The sequence below is a fragment of the Ananas comosus genome, linkage group 2, assembly GCF_001540865.1.
Source record: "Ananas comosus cultivar F153 linkage group 2, ASM154086v1, whole genome shotgun sequence".
Taxonomy (NCBI): Eukaryota; Viridiplantae; Streptophyta; class Magnoliopsida; order Poales; family Bromeliaceae; genus Ananas; species Ananas comosus.
In genome coordinates, this window is record NC_033622.1 from 17,068,804 (window position 1) to 17,084,063 (window position 15,260).

At 37.6% G+C, this 15,260-nt stretch overlaps 2 protein-coding genes across 2 annotated transcripts; one reads left to right on the top strand and one right to left on the bottom strand.

Moving 5' to 3' along the window:
• LOC109723870 (geranylgeranyl transferase type-2 subunit beta 1) lies at positions 414–3,794 on the top strand. Its single transcript, XM_020252363.1, has 9 exons — positions 414–575; positions 682–835; positions 1,010–1,126; positions 1,772–1,838; positions 1,932–2,080; positions 2,677–2,810; positions 2,901–2,999; positions 3,098–3,173; positions 3,305–3,794. The coding sequence occupies exons 1-9, from the start codon at positions 522–524 to the stop codon at positions 3,397–3,399; spliced, it is 945 nt and encodes a 314-aa protein (XP_020107952.1). The 5' UTR covers positions 414–521; the 3' UTR covers positions 3,400–3,794.
• LOC109723860 (AT-hook motif nuclear-localized protein 10-like) lies at positions 3,962–7,513 on the bottom strand. The gene is made up of 5 exons (XM_020252351.1): positions 6,940–7,513; positions 5,947–5,999; positions 5,419–5,550; positions 4,958–5,119; positions 3,962–4,573 (listed from the first exon to the last, which is right to left on the bottom strand). The coding sequence occupies exons 1-5, from the start codon at positions 7,433–7,435 to the stop codon at positions 4,319–4,321; spliced, it is 1,098 nt and encodes a 365-aa protein (XP_020107940.1). The 5' UTR covers positions 7,436–7,513; the 3' UTR covers positions 3,962–4,318.

Consider the following 15,260-nt stretch of genomic DNA (forward strand, 5'->3'; position numbering starts at 1 on the left):
TATATTTTCTTTCTAGTAAAATTATTCTAGCTCAACTCCACATACTAGTCCCCGCCACCGACGCTTTCGTTCGTAGAATGATTTTGTAAAAGTGCTCTAGGTACCACAAAGACATCAAGAATTTGTGCGTCTCCTAAAATATAAAATAACATTATCATAACATGCGCCAGATATTTACATAACAGATTAGCTGAAAACATAAAAATACATTAGGCATTGTATATTTGTATTGTGCATATCTTCAATCGCAAACTATTGGACTGGGCTGGGCCTATTCTTCAGCCCATCTGGGCAGGCCCAGACATTTTAGACCGGGCTCGGAGTCATTGAGAGTATAATTCTGAACCAGGCCCGGCCCAGCCCGGCCTGCCCCGGCCCGATTTTTCGTCGCATGAACTCACCCCGTGTTCGCTCGTTCCTCGCCCGCTTCGACCTCTCCGTGTTGGAACTTGGAAGAAGCAGCAGAGGAGGAGGAAGGGAGGAAACGAGGGACGCTCTCGTGTGGAGCATCAGGGTTCGACATGGGGGAATTAGAGGCTGAGAAGCACGTCCAATACATCCTCTCCGTCGAGAAGGTTAATTATTATTATTATTATTATTATTTTTCCCTTCGCATCTCTTCTTTCTATCTGAAATCGTTGGTAGAGGAAGAAAAAAAAAAAATTGTGAATTTTCTCTCAGCGCAAGGACGATTTCGAGTCCTTGCTGATGGAGCATCTCCGAATCAACGGCGCGTATTGGGGGCTCACCACTCTCGACCTGCTCCGCAAGATCGAGGCAGTCGATTCGGACGAGGTGGTGTCGTGGGTGATGAGTTGCCAGGATCAGGATTGCGGTAAATCCCCAAATCAGTCCCATCTCAGAGAAAACAGAAAACGAAAAAAAAAAAAAAAAAATCAGATTTTGGCCCCAAAAGAGCAATTTTTAGGTTGTTTTGTTCTAATTGGGAAGAGAATCATTACATGGGGCGTGTTTGTGCTTTTTGTGTGTGTGTGTATTTAATTTACAGGTGGGTTCGGTGGGAATGTTGGGCATGATGCGCACCTGCACTACACTCTCAGTGCTGTCCAGATCTTACTTCTCTTCGACCGCCTCGATATTTTGGATATCGACAAGGTCTCGGATTGTATCCTTGTTTGTGGATTATATGTCTTGGAATCTGAGGAAGCTTTTTTAATGTCTTTAGTGAATTTTTGATGATCTGCAGCGGTTAAGTTTTGTGTGTAATTTTGGATTAATCAATATTTCAATATTGCTTGGCATATATGACATCGATAAACCCTAAACAGTGACTGAACCGTGAGAATGCCATCAGTATATTGATCCAAGTTTTTATTAGGCTTTTGACTTTCGTCTGGAGTTACTTTCGGCACTGACTATGTTAAAAAATAGGGTTCTGTGTTGATGTTATATAGTTTACATGTTGGAATCTAAACTTGTTGATCAATGTAAGTGATGGAGAAAAGCTAATCACTAACGATTCTTTCTCGAATTCATGCACATCCACCAACATAGGTATTTCTGATTTGAAATTTATGTATGTAAACACAATTTTTTTCACTTTGGTTGGATGATTCTTTAACTGTGGTTGGATCTAAGCTCACCGAATATGTTACTGCCACAGCTCGTCATTTTTACATTCTTGTCTGTTATTGTTGAACTGGCTTTCATCGAGTTGTAACAGAAGTTTCATCTATTTTCCGCTTTTTTCAATGTTGGTCAATAAAGGATTCAACTTTTTCTCTCTGTTGTTTCACTTAAAACACTTCAGACGTTGCCGGGCTACAGAATGAAGATGGGTCTTTTTCTGGCGATATCTGGGGTGAAGTTGACACTAGGTAAAGTGCTTTTGCTATCAGATTTCCCTTTTTGTTTTTCCACAGTTTCACAGCTTATTCAGAAGCACTTAATGCAGCACTCCTTGTCCATAGGTTCTCATACTGTGCAATATGCTGTCTCTCGTTACTGCATCGTCTGGATAAAATTAATGCGGAAAAGGCTGTAGATTATATTGTGAGCTGCAAAAACTTGGATGGTGGATTTGGATCTATACCTGGAGGGGAGTCTCATTCTGGGCAGAGTATGTTCAACCTTGTTGTCACCTAATTAAGATAACACGTAGCATGTTTCCGTTCTTTAGTTAACTATGCACACTAGTACTAGCAGTTCATGGTATATGTAATCAGTGGGATAGTTCGATTATTCGGAGAACCAACAGAAATGACAATAATTATTCAAATGTTAGTTAAATATGTAGTCCCCTATATTTCAGACCCAATTTCAGTTATGGCTCCCCTTTTTGCAAATTTGTTAATGAATTTTGACCTTGGTAACAGTTAAGACCTTGTCTCTACAGTCTGAAAAAAAATACTAGCCATATAAGCATTTATCGCTAGAGTTTGAATAATATGGCTGTTCTCTTGAGGTCTCAATTTATTGATGATCTCGACATGGTGTTTTCCATAGACGGCACGCTAGCGGATCACTATGCTCAATGAACCTATGGATTGAATTGTTAAAGAATAATACTGTGAGCAGGTGACTGAAATCTGGATCAAACTTGAGGAACTAGACTAGAACCGTTGTTAGAAATTATCATTTTCTTCATGTATTCTTTTTCTGTTCTCCAGTACTTGTCAATTTTCTAAATAAATTGGTTCAACATTTAAATGGCAGTCTTCTGCTGTGTTGGTGCTCTTGCAATCACTGGTTCTCTGCATCATGTTGATAGAGACCTCCTCGGCTGGTGGCTGTGCGAGCGCCAGTGTAAAGATGGTGGACTAAATGGCCGGCCCGAGAAGCTTGCTGATGTGGGACCCTCTTTGAACCCTTAAATTCGTAGGTAGATCTTGAAGTTGCTTTCTCCATTCTATCAACTAAGACAATTTCTATCTTCTTAGGTTTGTTATTCTTGGTGGGTCCTATCAAGCTTGACAATGATCGACAGAGTGCACTGGATCGATAGGGAGAAGCTGGCTGCATTCATTTTAAACTGCCAGGTTGTTAATTCCTCTTATTACACCCATTTTAGCAGCTGCTAATTACATCTGAACTGAACCTTCCGGATTCTTTTTCCAACATTTTTCGCGTAATACAGGATAGGGAAAATGGAGGTATTTCAGATAGGCCAGATAATGCAGTAGATGTTTTCCATACCTACTTTGGGGTGGCAGGTACTAAATTTCCTCAGTCTTTTTAAACTTTATGTACTCAAGACTTGCACCATGTCACGACGATTTTTCCGTTCTTTTAGATTATTTTTGGTTCATGCCTAAGGCCTAATAATATGAATTGTTAAAAACAGGGCTTTCTCTGCTGGAATATCCTGGACTGAAGCCTATTGATCCTGCCTATGCCTTACCAGTTGATGTTGTCAATCGAATCTTCTTTGGAAAATAATAAGTTCCCTTGTTGATGAGCTCTCCTATTATTGTTCCCCCCTTAAATGAGAATATGGGGAGCCTGTTGATGCTAGAGATAGTTGCAGTTCCTGTTTCCAGCCAACCATTGACATCCCTGCGACCCTGGAATGTATAGCCCAGGGTTATAATCAGGATGGCAAGCACAAGAAAATCCTCGGAAGATCAAAATAGGATGTTAAACTAGCAAATCAATTGCTTTCGCCCTGTTAATGAGATTATCAAACATTTTCAGCCGATGGTGGTTCCAATCTTCTTTGGTTTGTTTCTATTGTTTCCAAATCATGTCCTCCTGTAAGAGCCTTGCAGAGTACAGGTTTGCATGGTAAGCGAAGAAAGAGTTGTTGAATTTTATAGAGATTTTATGTTCTGTCAGTGTACATCCGCTCTAATACTTTAGGCGATCAAAAAAATAAAATCACTCATTATTCTTTTTCGTAATGTTGGCGGAAACAGTCGCTTCTCTGCAGTTCCACCGCCATTTCTGGGCATCCGAGTCTCCAATACTTTCCAAAAATAGAGTATTAGAGGAGCAAAAATAATAGTAATAAAATCACCATATGTGCTCTTCCTAGGAATTTCAGATAGATACAAGTAACTACACGGAACAGAGACATAATGTTACTTGGAACGTTTCAATACAACTGCTTCAGACGAGCAATAACCATCATCCTACCTTAATGAGCAAAGAAGAAATACACCATGGCTAGAAACATACGAGCTAAAGTTTTCATCTCCTTAAACACTAGAGCGAAAAAAGCGGCTACAAAGATAAGGGAAGTCGCTGACTATTCCCCAGCTAAAACAACAGCTAAAGTTTACAGAGAAAGAAGGAAAGGCGGCTTCTCGGTGCGCCGGAGATGCCGACGATCTATATGAGGTGAGGAGGGATAAGTTAATTATTTCCATGGCATGCTGGATAATCCGTGCTGGCTGCTATTATTCATTGTGCCGGTGCTTTGATTGAGCGGGCTTCCCGGGCCACCGCCTGAGGATTCACTCAGTGTGCCTCTCGAGGGCGGGCTACCGCCCCCTGCGGGCCCAACACCGCCGTAGGGGCTGGCAAACTTCCCAGGGGCAGACGCCGGTTCTGAAGGATTACTCTGCTGCTTTGGCTCTTTCTTTCCATCAGCTATGAAGCTCCCTACTACGACCTGAAAAATTATAGCCATCCAAGTCGAACCATGAAGATTATAAATTGTGCCAAGTTCTACGAAGACAAATTGCAGGTTATAATGTGTATTCCATAAAATGCTGCGTTTCATCAGGGTAAGTAGTAACTAACAAGAAGCAACACCGTTTCCCAGATCTTTCACAAAAGTATAAATAAATACAAAGACATGAAAAAAAGGATTTCTGAGGGAAAAAGGCAGCTAAAACTTCCCTGATAGAAATATAATCAAAATTAACATCTAACAAATTTCAACTAGAAAATAAGGAACTAGATAAAAAAACGAATCTAGGGTTGAATAAAAGAACATGCAAAGAACATGCAAAAGTCCAGTATGAATTAGCTCCAAAATACAGAAGAAACAGACCTGGACAGGTGATGCCGCAGTCAAAAGACCTGCAACTCCGCCCCCTAGGACACGGCCATCCGGTCCCGCCAGTGAAACACTCAGCCCGCCTGTTCGACTACGCTGACCACCACTTTCCGATAGAAGAAATGAGCCCGACAACGACAAGATCTCAAACCGGCCCTGCACATGAAATATTGAAGAAACTATAACAATAGTAAACGCGGACAATAAGTCTATAACACCGCATCCCCCCTTAAGCCCGAAATCCTAAACAGTAGTAAACGCAGACAAAAGAAAAAAAACACATTTCCATCATAAAATACTATGAAATTCAACAAAATAGGCAATAGCTTTCAAGCAAAGGAAAATTCTTGCCATCAACTAAAAAGCAAAAGTTCAAAACAGAAGCTATAATTTTACAATAATGGAGAATTTAATAAATGAATGTGATTTCATCAGCATCAGTTCAAAGCACAAACCTCATAGGTTACAGTCCCACCAGAAGTTGCAGCTTGCCGAAGTGTAACATTTGATATAGCACCATTTGCTGAGAGAATACAAACTGCACGTGGTCCATGCTGAGAAAATGACATAATCTTTGCCGATACATCCTGAAAAGATGAGTCCGAGCATTTTATTAGCACATTATTTTTTTTGCAAGTACATGATCTAGAAGAGAGAAGTTGAAACTGATATACAAGATATAGATTTATTTCCAAAATAAATAGTATCAACTGGGGATAGCATTAGCTTGGCTTATAGAAGCAAAAACGTAGCCCCAATTTAAAATTGAGGAAAAGGTAGCTGCACTCCAGGGCAAGTTAAAAGTCACTAGGACACTAGCATGTTTTTCTTTCCCCTTCTACTTAAACAAACATGAAGGAAGAAAAAAAAATAGAAGCTACATACAAAGCTAGACACATACAGAAGCCTTCAGTACTTGCGTGTCGCAGCAGATTTCCCAACATAAAAAATAGTCTAAAACACTACACATATGATTGGCATACCTCTCCAGCCTTCACCGTAATAACATGGGGTGTAAATCCAATCCCAGCTGATCCTGCAAAATGTTTTACAGCAAAAGATGAAAACTATAAAGCCATAAATAGATTCATTATTTCTTCAGGAAACTCTGCCACTAATTATGTAATTCGAGGAAATAGCATGCAATTATCAAAACTCAGGAAATTACAAGGCAGGGAGAGCAAATTAAAGCCAAACTTTACGACATCTCAAAATCAGGACTTACCTATAAGGTTGTAAACTGGGCAGAGAGAGAGAGAGAGAGAGAGAGAGAGAGAGAGAGAGGACCTACCAATATAGTTATTTTACTATATTCTATAACTAAGAAATGAAGGCAACTATTACCTGCGAGTTGGTAAATCCAACACTACTAGTTTACTTTCAGAAGGAAGAAAGAAACCACACAAAAAGCCTAAGCTTTTTGTATTGATCCGATAAAACAGATCAATATATTATCTGTTCGAACATGCAATTAACACGTCATTGCCAATTAAGAAGAAAGCTTTAAACTTGCACTGCAGATTCATGCGTTCAACAACAAAACAGTAACAAACACTTTCGGGAAAACTTCGACAAACAATTCATTGGATCTGTCATTTAATTCAGGTAACCAATCCTGGAAAACGCCCAGCATTCGCTAGTTATAACAAGAAACCGAGGGCATAAGGGTAATTTCCTAGCAGTTCATCCCTCCATGCTGGATCTACCAAGAATACTCGAGGTTCCAGCTCATCCAAACAAACAACTTGCTTTTAACCCCGCACTCTGACAACAGTAAACTCTCTCTTACATTATCAAAACCTCCTCTTTTTTCTTTTTTCTTTTTTCTCTTTTCAAATAATCAACCTACTGTAGTAAAAACACATAAACAACTGCATCAAAAAGAACCATCCAACTCATTAGCCATGGCATTTAAAAGGCAGCAATCATAAATAGATGATGATGATGAGCAGGAGGAGGAGGTGGAGGGGGATTACCCAAAGCTGCCATCTGGCGCTTCCTGCCCGAACCTGGAGGCCTCCCCCTCACCTTCTTCATCAAGCCCTGCGAGGCCGCCGCCGCCCCACCGGAGGACGGAGAGAACATGCCACCGCCGCCCGGCGGATGAGCCGCCGCGGCGGATGTTACGGGAGCGGGGGCGAGAGCGAGAGCCATGGCGCCGTCGGGCCCGTACTTCCTCGGCCTCCCGCGCTTCCGCTTCACCGGCTCTCCTCCTCCTCCTCCTCCTCCTCCCATGTTGATAGTGAGCCCGTGCGACGAGAGCGTCGGCGAGGTCCCGTCGCCGGCGGGGCCGTACAGCGGAGGCGACGGGGAGGAGGCCGTTGTGATCGGCTTGTAGATGGCCGTCCCATCGGGGGCGTAGGCGAGCCGCATGCTCTGCATCGACGGCTGCGATTGGATGGGGCTTTTCTGCATGGTCATGTTGAAGGGTTCCCGACCCGACATCATCCCTTGCTCCGATCTCACCTCCATGAGCTCACACACTAGACTCTGCACACCATTACCCAGCAATTCCCACTCCAGGAAACCCTAACACCCGCGATTTCCAATCGCTTCCTTTTTTACGGAAATTACAACAAAGAACAACGCAAGCGGCTACAGCATCACAACCAGCAATTTTACAGTACCCACAGTAACGAGGAGCATGAAGGGGGACCAAAAAAAAAAAAAAAAAAAAAAANGCTATGATTAAATTTGTTAAAGTAATTAACTTAAGTTTTTAACTAAAAGAATCATTAAATTACTTAAATCAAAAAAACTAAAATATTGAATAATAAAATCAAAATTTTAAGATGTTAGATAATAGAATCAAAATAGTTTATACTTTAGATAAGTTATTTATGTTTTTACCAATAATATATTGTAGTTGTAATTTAGGGAAGGACAAAAAAAAAAAAAAAGAAAAAAAAGAAAAAAAAATCCTAACCCGAGAACAAAATTAACAAGAAAAAATATAAACCCTAATTAAGACTAAGCACAAAAATCAAAGAAATTAGAGATCTTCGTCTCTCAAAAATTCCTTTTTTTTTCAATTTTTACCATAAATTTTCCGAAAATCACAGAAATTTAGGAGAAAAGGCTGAGAAAAACGGAAAAATCGAGAAAAAAGAAGGAAAAAAACAGAAGCTTTTGGTAAGAAAAAAAAGAAACCCTACCACCATTTGTCGGAGAGCTACCCAAAGAGTCTCCAAATACCACACACAAGCGGAGAAATTAGGGCAAATCCCAACCCCCAAAATATATTTCTCCTCAACTTTTTATAGATTTTCTTTACACTCCTTTCTTTTTTCTATTTTTTATATTATAAGGAGGGGCTTTTATTAAAAATTGGGCGAGTAAAAAGGCAGCTAAAGCAGACCAAATTTGCTTTCACACCCATCATAATAATAGAAAATGAAAAGAGCCATCATATATTGTAATGAATTACATTAAGACCCTCAGATACTGTTTAATTACCAGTTGCCATCGTCCGGTCTGAGTAATTTTCCTCTGTCTGAGGGACCAAATTGTCTATGTGAGGGACCAGAGTCACTAGCTCACTTCTTGGATGTTACTTCTTTACGGAAAAGGAAAAGCAAAACAAAAAAAAAAAATCACGATGCTTGTAACAAATGCAACCATAAAGCTCTACTTAAAATCATGTGTATCTCGATCAAGCAGGTTTTCCTTCAAAATTTCTAATCATTATCTCTACAGCAGAAATATATATATATATATATATAATCACAATTTTTTATTTTTAAATCTATAATTATGTTTCGATTTTTAGTTGTTTGAATGGTGACTATTATTTTAACAATATAGTTCGAATTCTGCCCTTTTTTTTTGTACTCTTGAGATTCATACTGTCTCACTCTTGTAATTTAATTTATCACTCTAATGAATAAAGCGGATAGTATGTTATTTTTTAAAAAAAATAAAAAATCTACCCAACTTTAAGTTATGAAACCGGATTTCTCAAATAAATGAAACATATATCAGATTTAAATCAGGAAATTAATGTTATCACATCCGACCCGGTTGACTTCTCGTATTGGATTCCGGCCGGGATCCATGAAAAAGATGAGAAAGAAAGATTAAGCAAGTCATATGAGATCCCCACGAAAATTAATGTAATAATTTAAGTTTGTAGAGCGAGTGTGGTGGCATCATCCTTATCTATGCCACCTGTTAAGCTTTAAAACTTTAATACAAAGCTAAAGGCTTTGACTGTTGTTTCAAACTTATCAGGCCAAGTTGGTAGTCCAACCTAACATCTCCTCGCTTTGTTGAATAATAATACGCGTATGAACGTAGCAAATGTTCTCCCCAAATTAAGCAATTTGGTAATCATAAATGCACATTGATGCGCAAGAGGATTAATAATAACAAATAAGTTTTGCTCTCTGTGAATGATTCCACGGCGACTAGTTTGTCGACAAAAATGCATTCCATGTAATTTATTTCGCGATGGATACCTGACAATATTGAATACTACATGCCGTAATATATTATTGCGAGAGTCTGACTTTTTAGGCGTGACATTATTATACTAGCGACCACCAAGCTTATCCTATAAATAAGTATGTTTATACTAGGAGCACCAAGCTTATCCCATAAATAAGTATATTTATACCGGTATAAAGTATACTATTTAATAGTTCTTTTATTTTATTTTATGTATGTATACATATATATATATATATTGGCACGAATAGTGCCACACATGCATTCCCGAGAGAGAGAGAAAAACCCCACTCGCTCGATCTAATAATAATAATAATAATAATAATAATAATTCAGATGATGGAGTGGAATCTTTTGGGCAGCTGAGAAAAGGACGAGAGTTAAACAAGTCTTTAGCAAAAGCCTCGGAAATCAATAGATTGGAGGAAAAAGAAGTAAAGGGCGGGGGAAAATCAAAGGCTTATCCTGGGAAAAAGTCACGCGTAGGTGCTCGCCCCCTCTCGGTTAGGTACCAAACCACGAACAAAAAGATACCATACCCGGATATATACCCCTCACCTATCCAAATTAATTTTTTTTTAAAAAAAAATCAAATTAAAATAAATAAATAAATAAATTATAGAGAAAATACTTTCCTATATTTTTCAGCCTACAGCTCAGTTACCCTTTTTTAATTCAGTTTAATATTTCTTTCTTACTTTTACAAAGTTTTAAAATTTGAGATATTTTATAGTTTTTTTAGATTGAAAGTTTTACCGAAATAAATTGATGAATGAGACTAGCTAAGATCCGAATTAATATTGTATTTAATTTTTACATCAAAGTAACATTTTAAAATAAATAAAATAAGTTGGCAGAAATTAAAATTAATATAATTATATATATATACAGGCATTTTAAAATTTTTATTATTATATATATATATATTAGTTAGGTAATATACCAACAATTTTTTAATACAAATATCATCATTATCATATATATATATATATTGCATGGCCACAAAGCATTTGCTTTTGATAATTTAACCGGGAAATAAACCGTTCTAATTAAATTAGACAAACATATTCCCGGTTAGATATGATGGACGCGATGTTTGGCCAGTTGGGGGGTTGGGGTGTTTGCTTACGTGTAAATCATTTTCAATTTTCGCTCGTTAAAGAAATGGGTGGGAAAAGCATGGGATTTGACGTCCAATGGGAGAAGACAAGTGCCCATGTGACACCCCACCCCCCTCTCGTCTTTCATCATCTCATGAGCTACTCCGGTTGGTCCTACAAACGACATTATCATCCTTTGCTTTTTCTCTTTCTTTTTTTCTTTCTTTCTTTCTTTTGAGTTCCCCTGTTCAAAATAAAAGGTCTGTTTGGCTTTAGCCTTTAGCTGTAGGTGCTTTGCATCAGTTCCTCAAGCGCAAAAAAAATAAAATAAAATAAATAAATAAATACTACCAGTTTTATTAATAAAATAATTTCAGAAAAAATAAAATAAATTTTTCAACACCCGCCATCCCTTTAATACAAATGATAAAAAATTAATAATTGACATTTGAGATCTCAATTTTGAAATATAGTTACTTCACACTTTTATCTAAGTTTATTTTTAAAATAATAAATAAAGCGGATAATTTTTTTTTTCTAAAAAAATTCAACAAAAGCAAAAACAGGAATTTTTTTTAAAAAAAAAAAAATTTGAGTGAGGGGGGGCGGCGGGGGGAGGGGCGGGAAATTTAACCAGCCAAAGTTTCGCTTTCGAGGCCAAGAAGACTACTCTGATAACTTCTTTTGGGTTCCCGAATCTTTTGTTATCATGAAAACCCTTCTTGAGCCCTTACAAGGCTTGACTTCTTGAGAATTTTCTTTTCCTTCCCAGAAAGTCCCCCAGTCGAAGAGAAGAGAAGAAAGAACACGCCCGCCCTAACTGCGCATTAATACCCGACAAAATATATCTACGTGACCAAACAGTTACCGTCAATCTTTTACATTTATATATTCACGTGATTGAGAGACTTCAACAATCAGCAAGCTAGTTTTGTGAGGTTTTTATATAAATTATTACACTTCCCGGAGGAGTCAACGAGAAGGCTTTCAACGGAATGAAAACAACTTTTTTTAAAAAAAAATAAGTACAATACTTTGTAATCTTCCTTGCAGCAGCAAATTAAAAGATCCGGAAACAGAACTTGAGAAAAGCTGAAGACGTTCAATGTAGCGGGGAGAGAGAGACGCAAACAAATATATATATATATATGCACCTCTCTCTTGGCCAATGTATGTACGGAATGCACGGCATCCCTTCCTTTCTGGTGCGCTGCAGCCTGCAGGGTGATGAGTGAGAAAGCCGACAAGCTTGACAAATCCCCAGTGCCATTTACGGGCAAAACCCGAAGTTCAGGAAGTTTGTATAGGTCGGCACAGTGTAATTTTTTGCCGCTTGAATCAACTCGTATGGGCTAGCTCAAGAACAATCGTATGGGAATTGACTCGCCTGCGGATTAGCTCAGATGGAGGGCGATATAATGCTTTATAGAACAGCTTTAAATTATCAAATGTAACTGTTTCCATAAATTCTCTACTAGCTTTCTACGTACACAAGCCTCAAACTAGCTTAGACCTTGCGCTTAAGAAGCTTCGTCAAAACGTTGCAGGAGCTTAGGTCAATAAAGTAATCACTCTCAGGTCCTTAGAATGCTGCAGCAAAGTGACATAAATCGGAATAGAAAAATTAATGGCAACTTCGGGGGACGTAAAAGAAGGCAAACTTCCACCACAGTTTAAAGACCAGATGGGCATGAATGCAGAATAATTTAAAGCACAAGTCCAAAATGAGATAACTTTGACAGGAGCACCATCCACCTGTTCAAACTTGGCTAGTGTTTCAGTCTCAACTTAAGTATTAGGCCCCAACCCAAGCAGATTCCCGACGTCTGATCTCGAGCTCCATGTTTTTTACTCAACAGAAGAACTAAATGATCACGCGTACGCTCCATGAAACAAGCTATACCATTACTCACGGCCATTAGCAAAGAAATCAAGTAGAGTACATCGATCATTTATATTATGCTGTTTTAGTGTAAATGCACGACATACAGGAGACATTGATTATGTGAAGTCCTGCTCTAATCAAACCATAAGAGAACACGAGGATGCCAAATAAAAACTTTGAAGTTCAACATAGTTGACAAAACAGTTACAAAAGAGTTAACACAACTCCCACAATATATTGTCTACTTCTGTACAAAAACAATTTTCCAATTACACAAGCAATTTCCCAAGAAGGAATTTGCTCTTAGACCACTTCAATGCAATCCTAGATGAACTGTGATGCAATTCCGTAATATACAATACATAATTTTACTGAGAAATCACAATAAGTTTCTTAAAGAAACCTCAAGATGATTCAATTCCATCCCAGATCAGATAGCTGATCAACAGCCCCGGTCAGAAATTCAACAGAAAAGGAAGTCACTATCACCATGGAATGCTTAAGAGCTGTGATGTTGTTCAGCTATTAATTAGCTTCGAATTAGAAAAAATGAAACTAACCAAGAGCATCGATATTGATATAATGATGTAGGTAAGCAGAATGAATGTGTTAAGAAGCAACTATGGAAGGAAGAGGATTCTAGGTCAAATGTCTCAACTTGCAATAGACGGAAAGTAGATTAGTTCCAACTTAAATCTTTCACCAAGGGCCTATTTGTTTCAATGTAAGTAGACTTCAAGTTAAAGTAGACCTTAGTTTGAACTAGAGTTCAGGTGACAATTACTTCACCTCCGCTGTTTGTTTCTAATTGTGGAAGTGAAATTCTATTGTTTGTTTGGCAGAAAATGAATAACGTAAAAAGTGCAGTTCTCCACTTCCTCTCTTTGTTTCATCGAAAATTATTCATTCCCCTCACCCTGGTAAAGTTACCTCCTACATGATACTTTTGTCTCTTTTCTAACTTAATAAATAATAAATTACAATAAATAAAAAAATAATGTAATTATATTTCTATACAATTATAAAATGAAATTTAAAATAATTATATTAATTTTTTGTATATAAATTATAATAATGCAACAAATAAAATTCTAAAGTTAAAGAATTATTAACATTTAACATATTAATTTTCATCGCTTTTTAAGTGTGCAAATTAAATAAAAGATATATCGAAACTTAACTAACCAAACTTCGTCATATTTAATACATGCAATCTAAATAAAAAATTAATTACTTCTATAATTAAATATATTTGGATGAAATACAACTAGCATTACTCAAAATATCACCCCATGAGAGAGTAACCCTAAACATCACCATAATTAAGTTCCCATTATCCTTTCCTTCAGTCCACCGGAATTGACTTCGTCTCATGGAAGAGCGAAATCAATTTTGGTGTTTTGGATGAACTGGACTTTCGACCGTGGTAATATTACGATGAACCAAACAACAGAAGCAATCAGTTTTCGTCGAAAATCACTCCCCCCTCCCCAAACAAACAGGCCCCAAAAGTCTAAAGACTCTTGTTGAATGCAGTAACCTTCCAAGTCAGCAAGGGACAGCATTCGATCAATGAAAACAAACAAAGGAAAATGAGCAGATGATTGGATGAATTAGTCAAGGTAAATCAAGACTTATGCAGAAATCCTGATATTCCACAATGTGGCCGGCATAGTTTCGACTGAATATCACCTTTAAAATGTACCTACAAGATCAAATGGATTAATTAATTCAGGAACAGGATATTGAAGATTATATGCTCATTGACCATGTTACAGGAAAATATTTTTGTTTAAATAGTTAAAAGCCAACGAAAAAGACCATGTTAAAATATAAGCCAAAACCAAGTAGCACAAAGTGCTTTGATCTGCTTGATAGGTCTCCACTCTAAAAATAAGGATTAAAAATTTACCATCACTCATGTGAATATATACATCTACATGTCTTAGTTAACAAGAAATTGTGCCGATTTACATAGGTATTTGCAAAGCTGCTCTAGCTGCAAATTCCAACAGCCACACAGAGTCCAAACTGGGAACACTCCCAATAATTAGCTTTGGTACAAAGAAATGGGTTCACACAAGTACTTGATTCATCATGGACTGACATCAGTTTTCTTGTTTGTAAGAGAATTAGCTAAAATTGATTGCAGGAATGCAGGATATTGGATCAGACTGTAAACCACAAGTAAATTTCTAATTGTGACCACCTTGTTTTTCCATGAGATAATACACTACCAAATGCAGAGATATTACCACTGCACCATTATGGAGCAGCTACCCCCAGGATAAAAGTATTTTTTAATTTCCTTTTAATACCAAAATGGCTTTTGCCTATTGTATAAAAAGTCGTGTACTAAACAACATCATATCGGAAACTATGCTACATATAACATTAACAATATAAGACTTCACGCATCAGCTAATAGGGCTACAGTCCATATCTAGCCTGACAGAGCGTGCAGAAGTTGCTTGAATGAAGAAAAGAGAACTTATTGGGCGAGAAAACAAAAAATTGTGTTTTTCTTGTATACAATAGCAGTCTGTCACCACGTGCAAGCACATAATATTCTGAAACATCAGCTTAGGTGGTCGCGTACCAATCAACTGTTTCTGCTCACAAGAGAATATGCAATCTATATCAGATTAAAGAAGATTAAAAAATTTGAGAGCTTGAACATTAAGCATATGACAATCTTTCCATAGAACGCTAGTAGAAATTTACCTGCTTTCAAATTTTACCATCAGAAAATGTGATTGAGATGTTACATGGTGGCTTGAATGCCCCGATAATATAATTTTGAAATGGATAATGTACCGTCTTATGTAACGACAACAGATAATACAGAAAATCCATTATAAGCTAT

Bases quoted from the DNA above. Each gene is read 5' to 3' on its own strand.
- LOC109723870 (XM_020252363.1), top strand. From the start codon at position 522: ATGGGGGAATTAGAGGCTGAGAAGCACGTCCAATACATCCTCTCCGTC. The intron at 3,000-3,097 runs GTTGTTAATTCC...CGCGTAATACAG, and splicing joins CATTCATTTTAAACTGCCAG to GATAGGGAAAATGGAGGTAT. The intron at 3,174-3,304 runs GTACTAAATTTC...TGTTAAAAACAG, and splicing joins TACCTACTTTGGGGTGGCAG to GGCTTTCTCTGCTGGAATAT.
- LOC109723860 (XM_020252351.1), bottom strand. From the start codon at position 7,435: ATGGAGGTGAGATCGGAGCAAGGGATGATGTCGGGTCGGGAACCCTTC. The intron at 5,551-5,946 runs GTATGCCAATCA...TCATCTTTTCAG, and splicing joins TTACGGTGAAGGCTGGAGAG to GATGTATCGGCAAAGATTAT. The intron at 5,120-5,418 runs GTTTGTGCTTTG...TTTCATGTGCAG, and splicing joins GTGGGACTGTAACCTATGAG to GGCCGGTTTGAGATCTTGTC.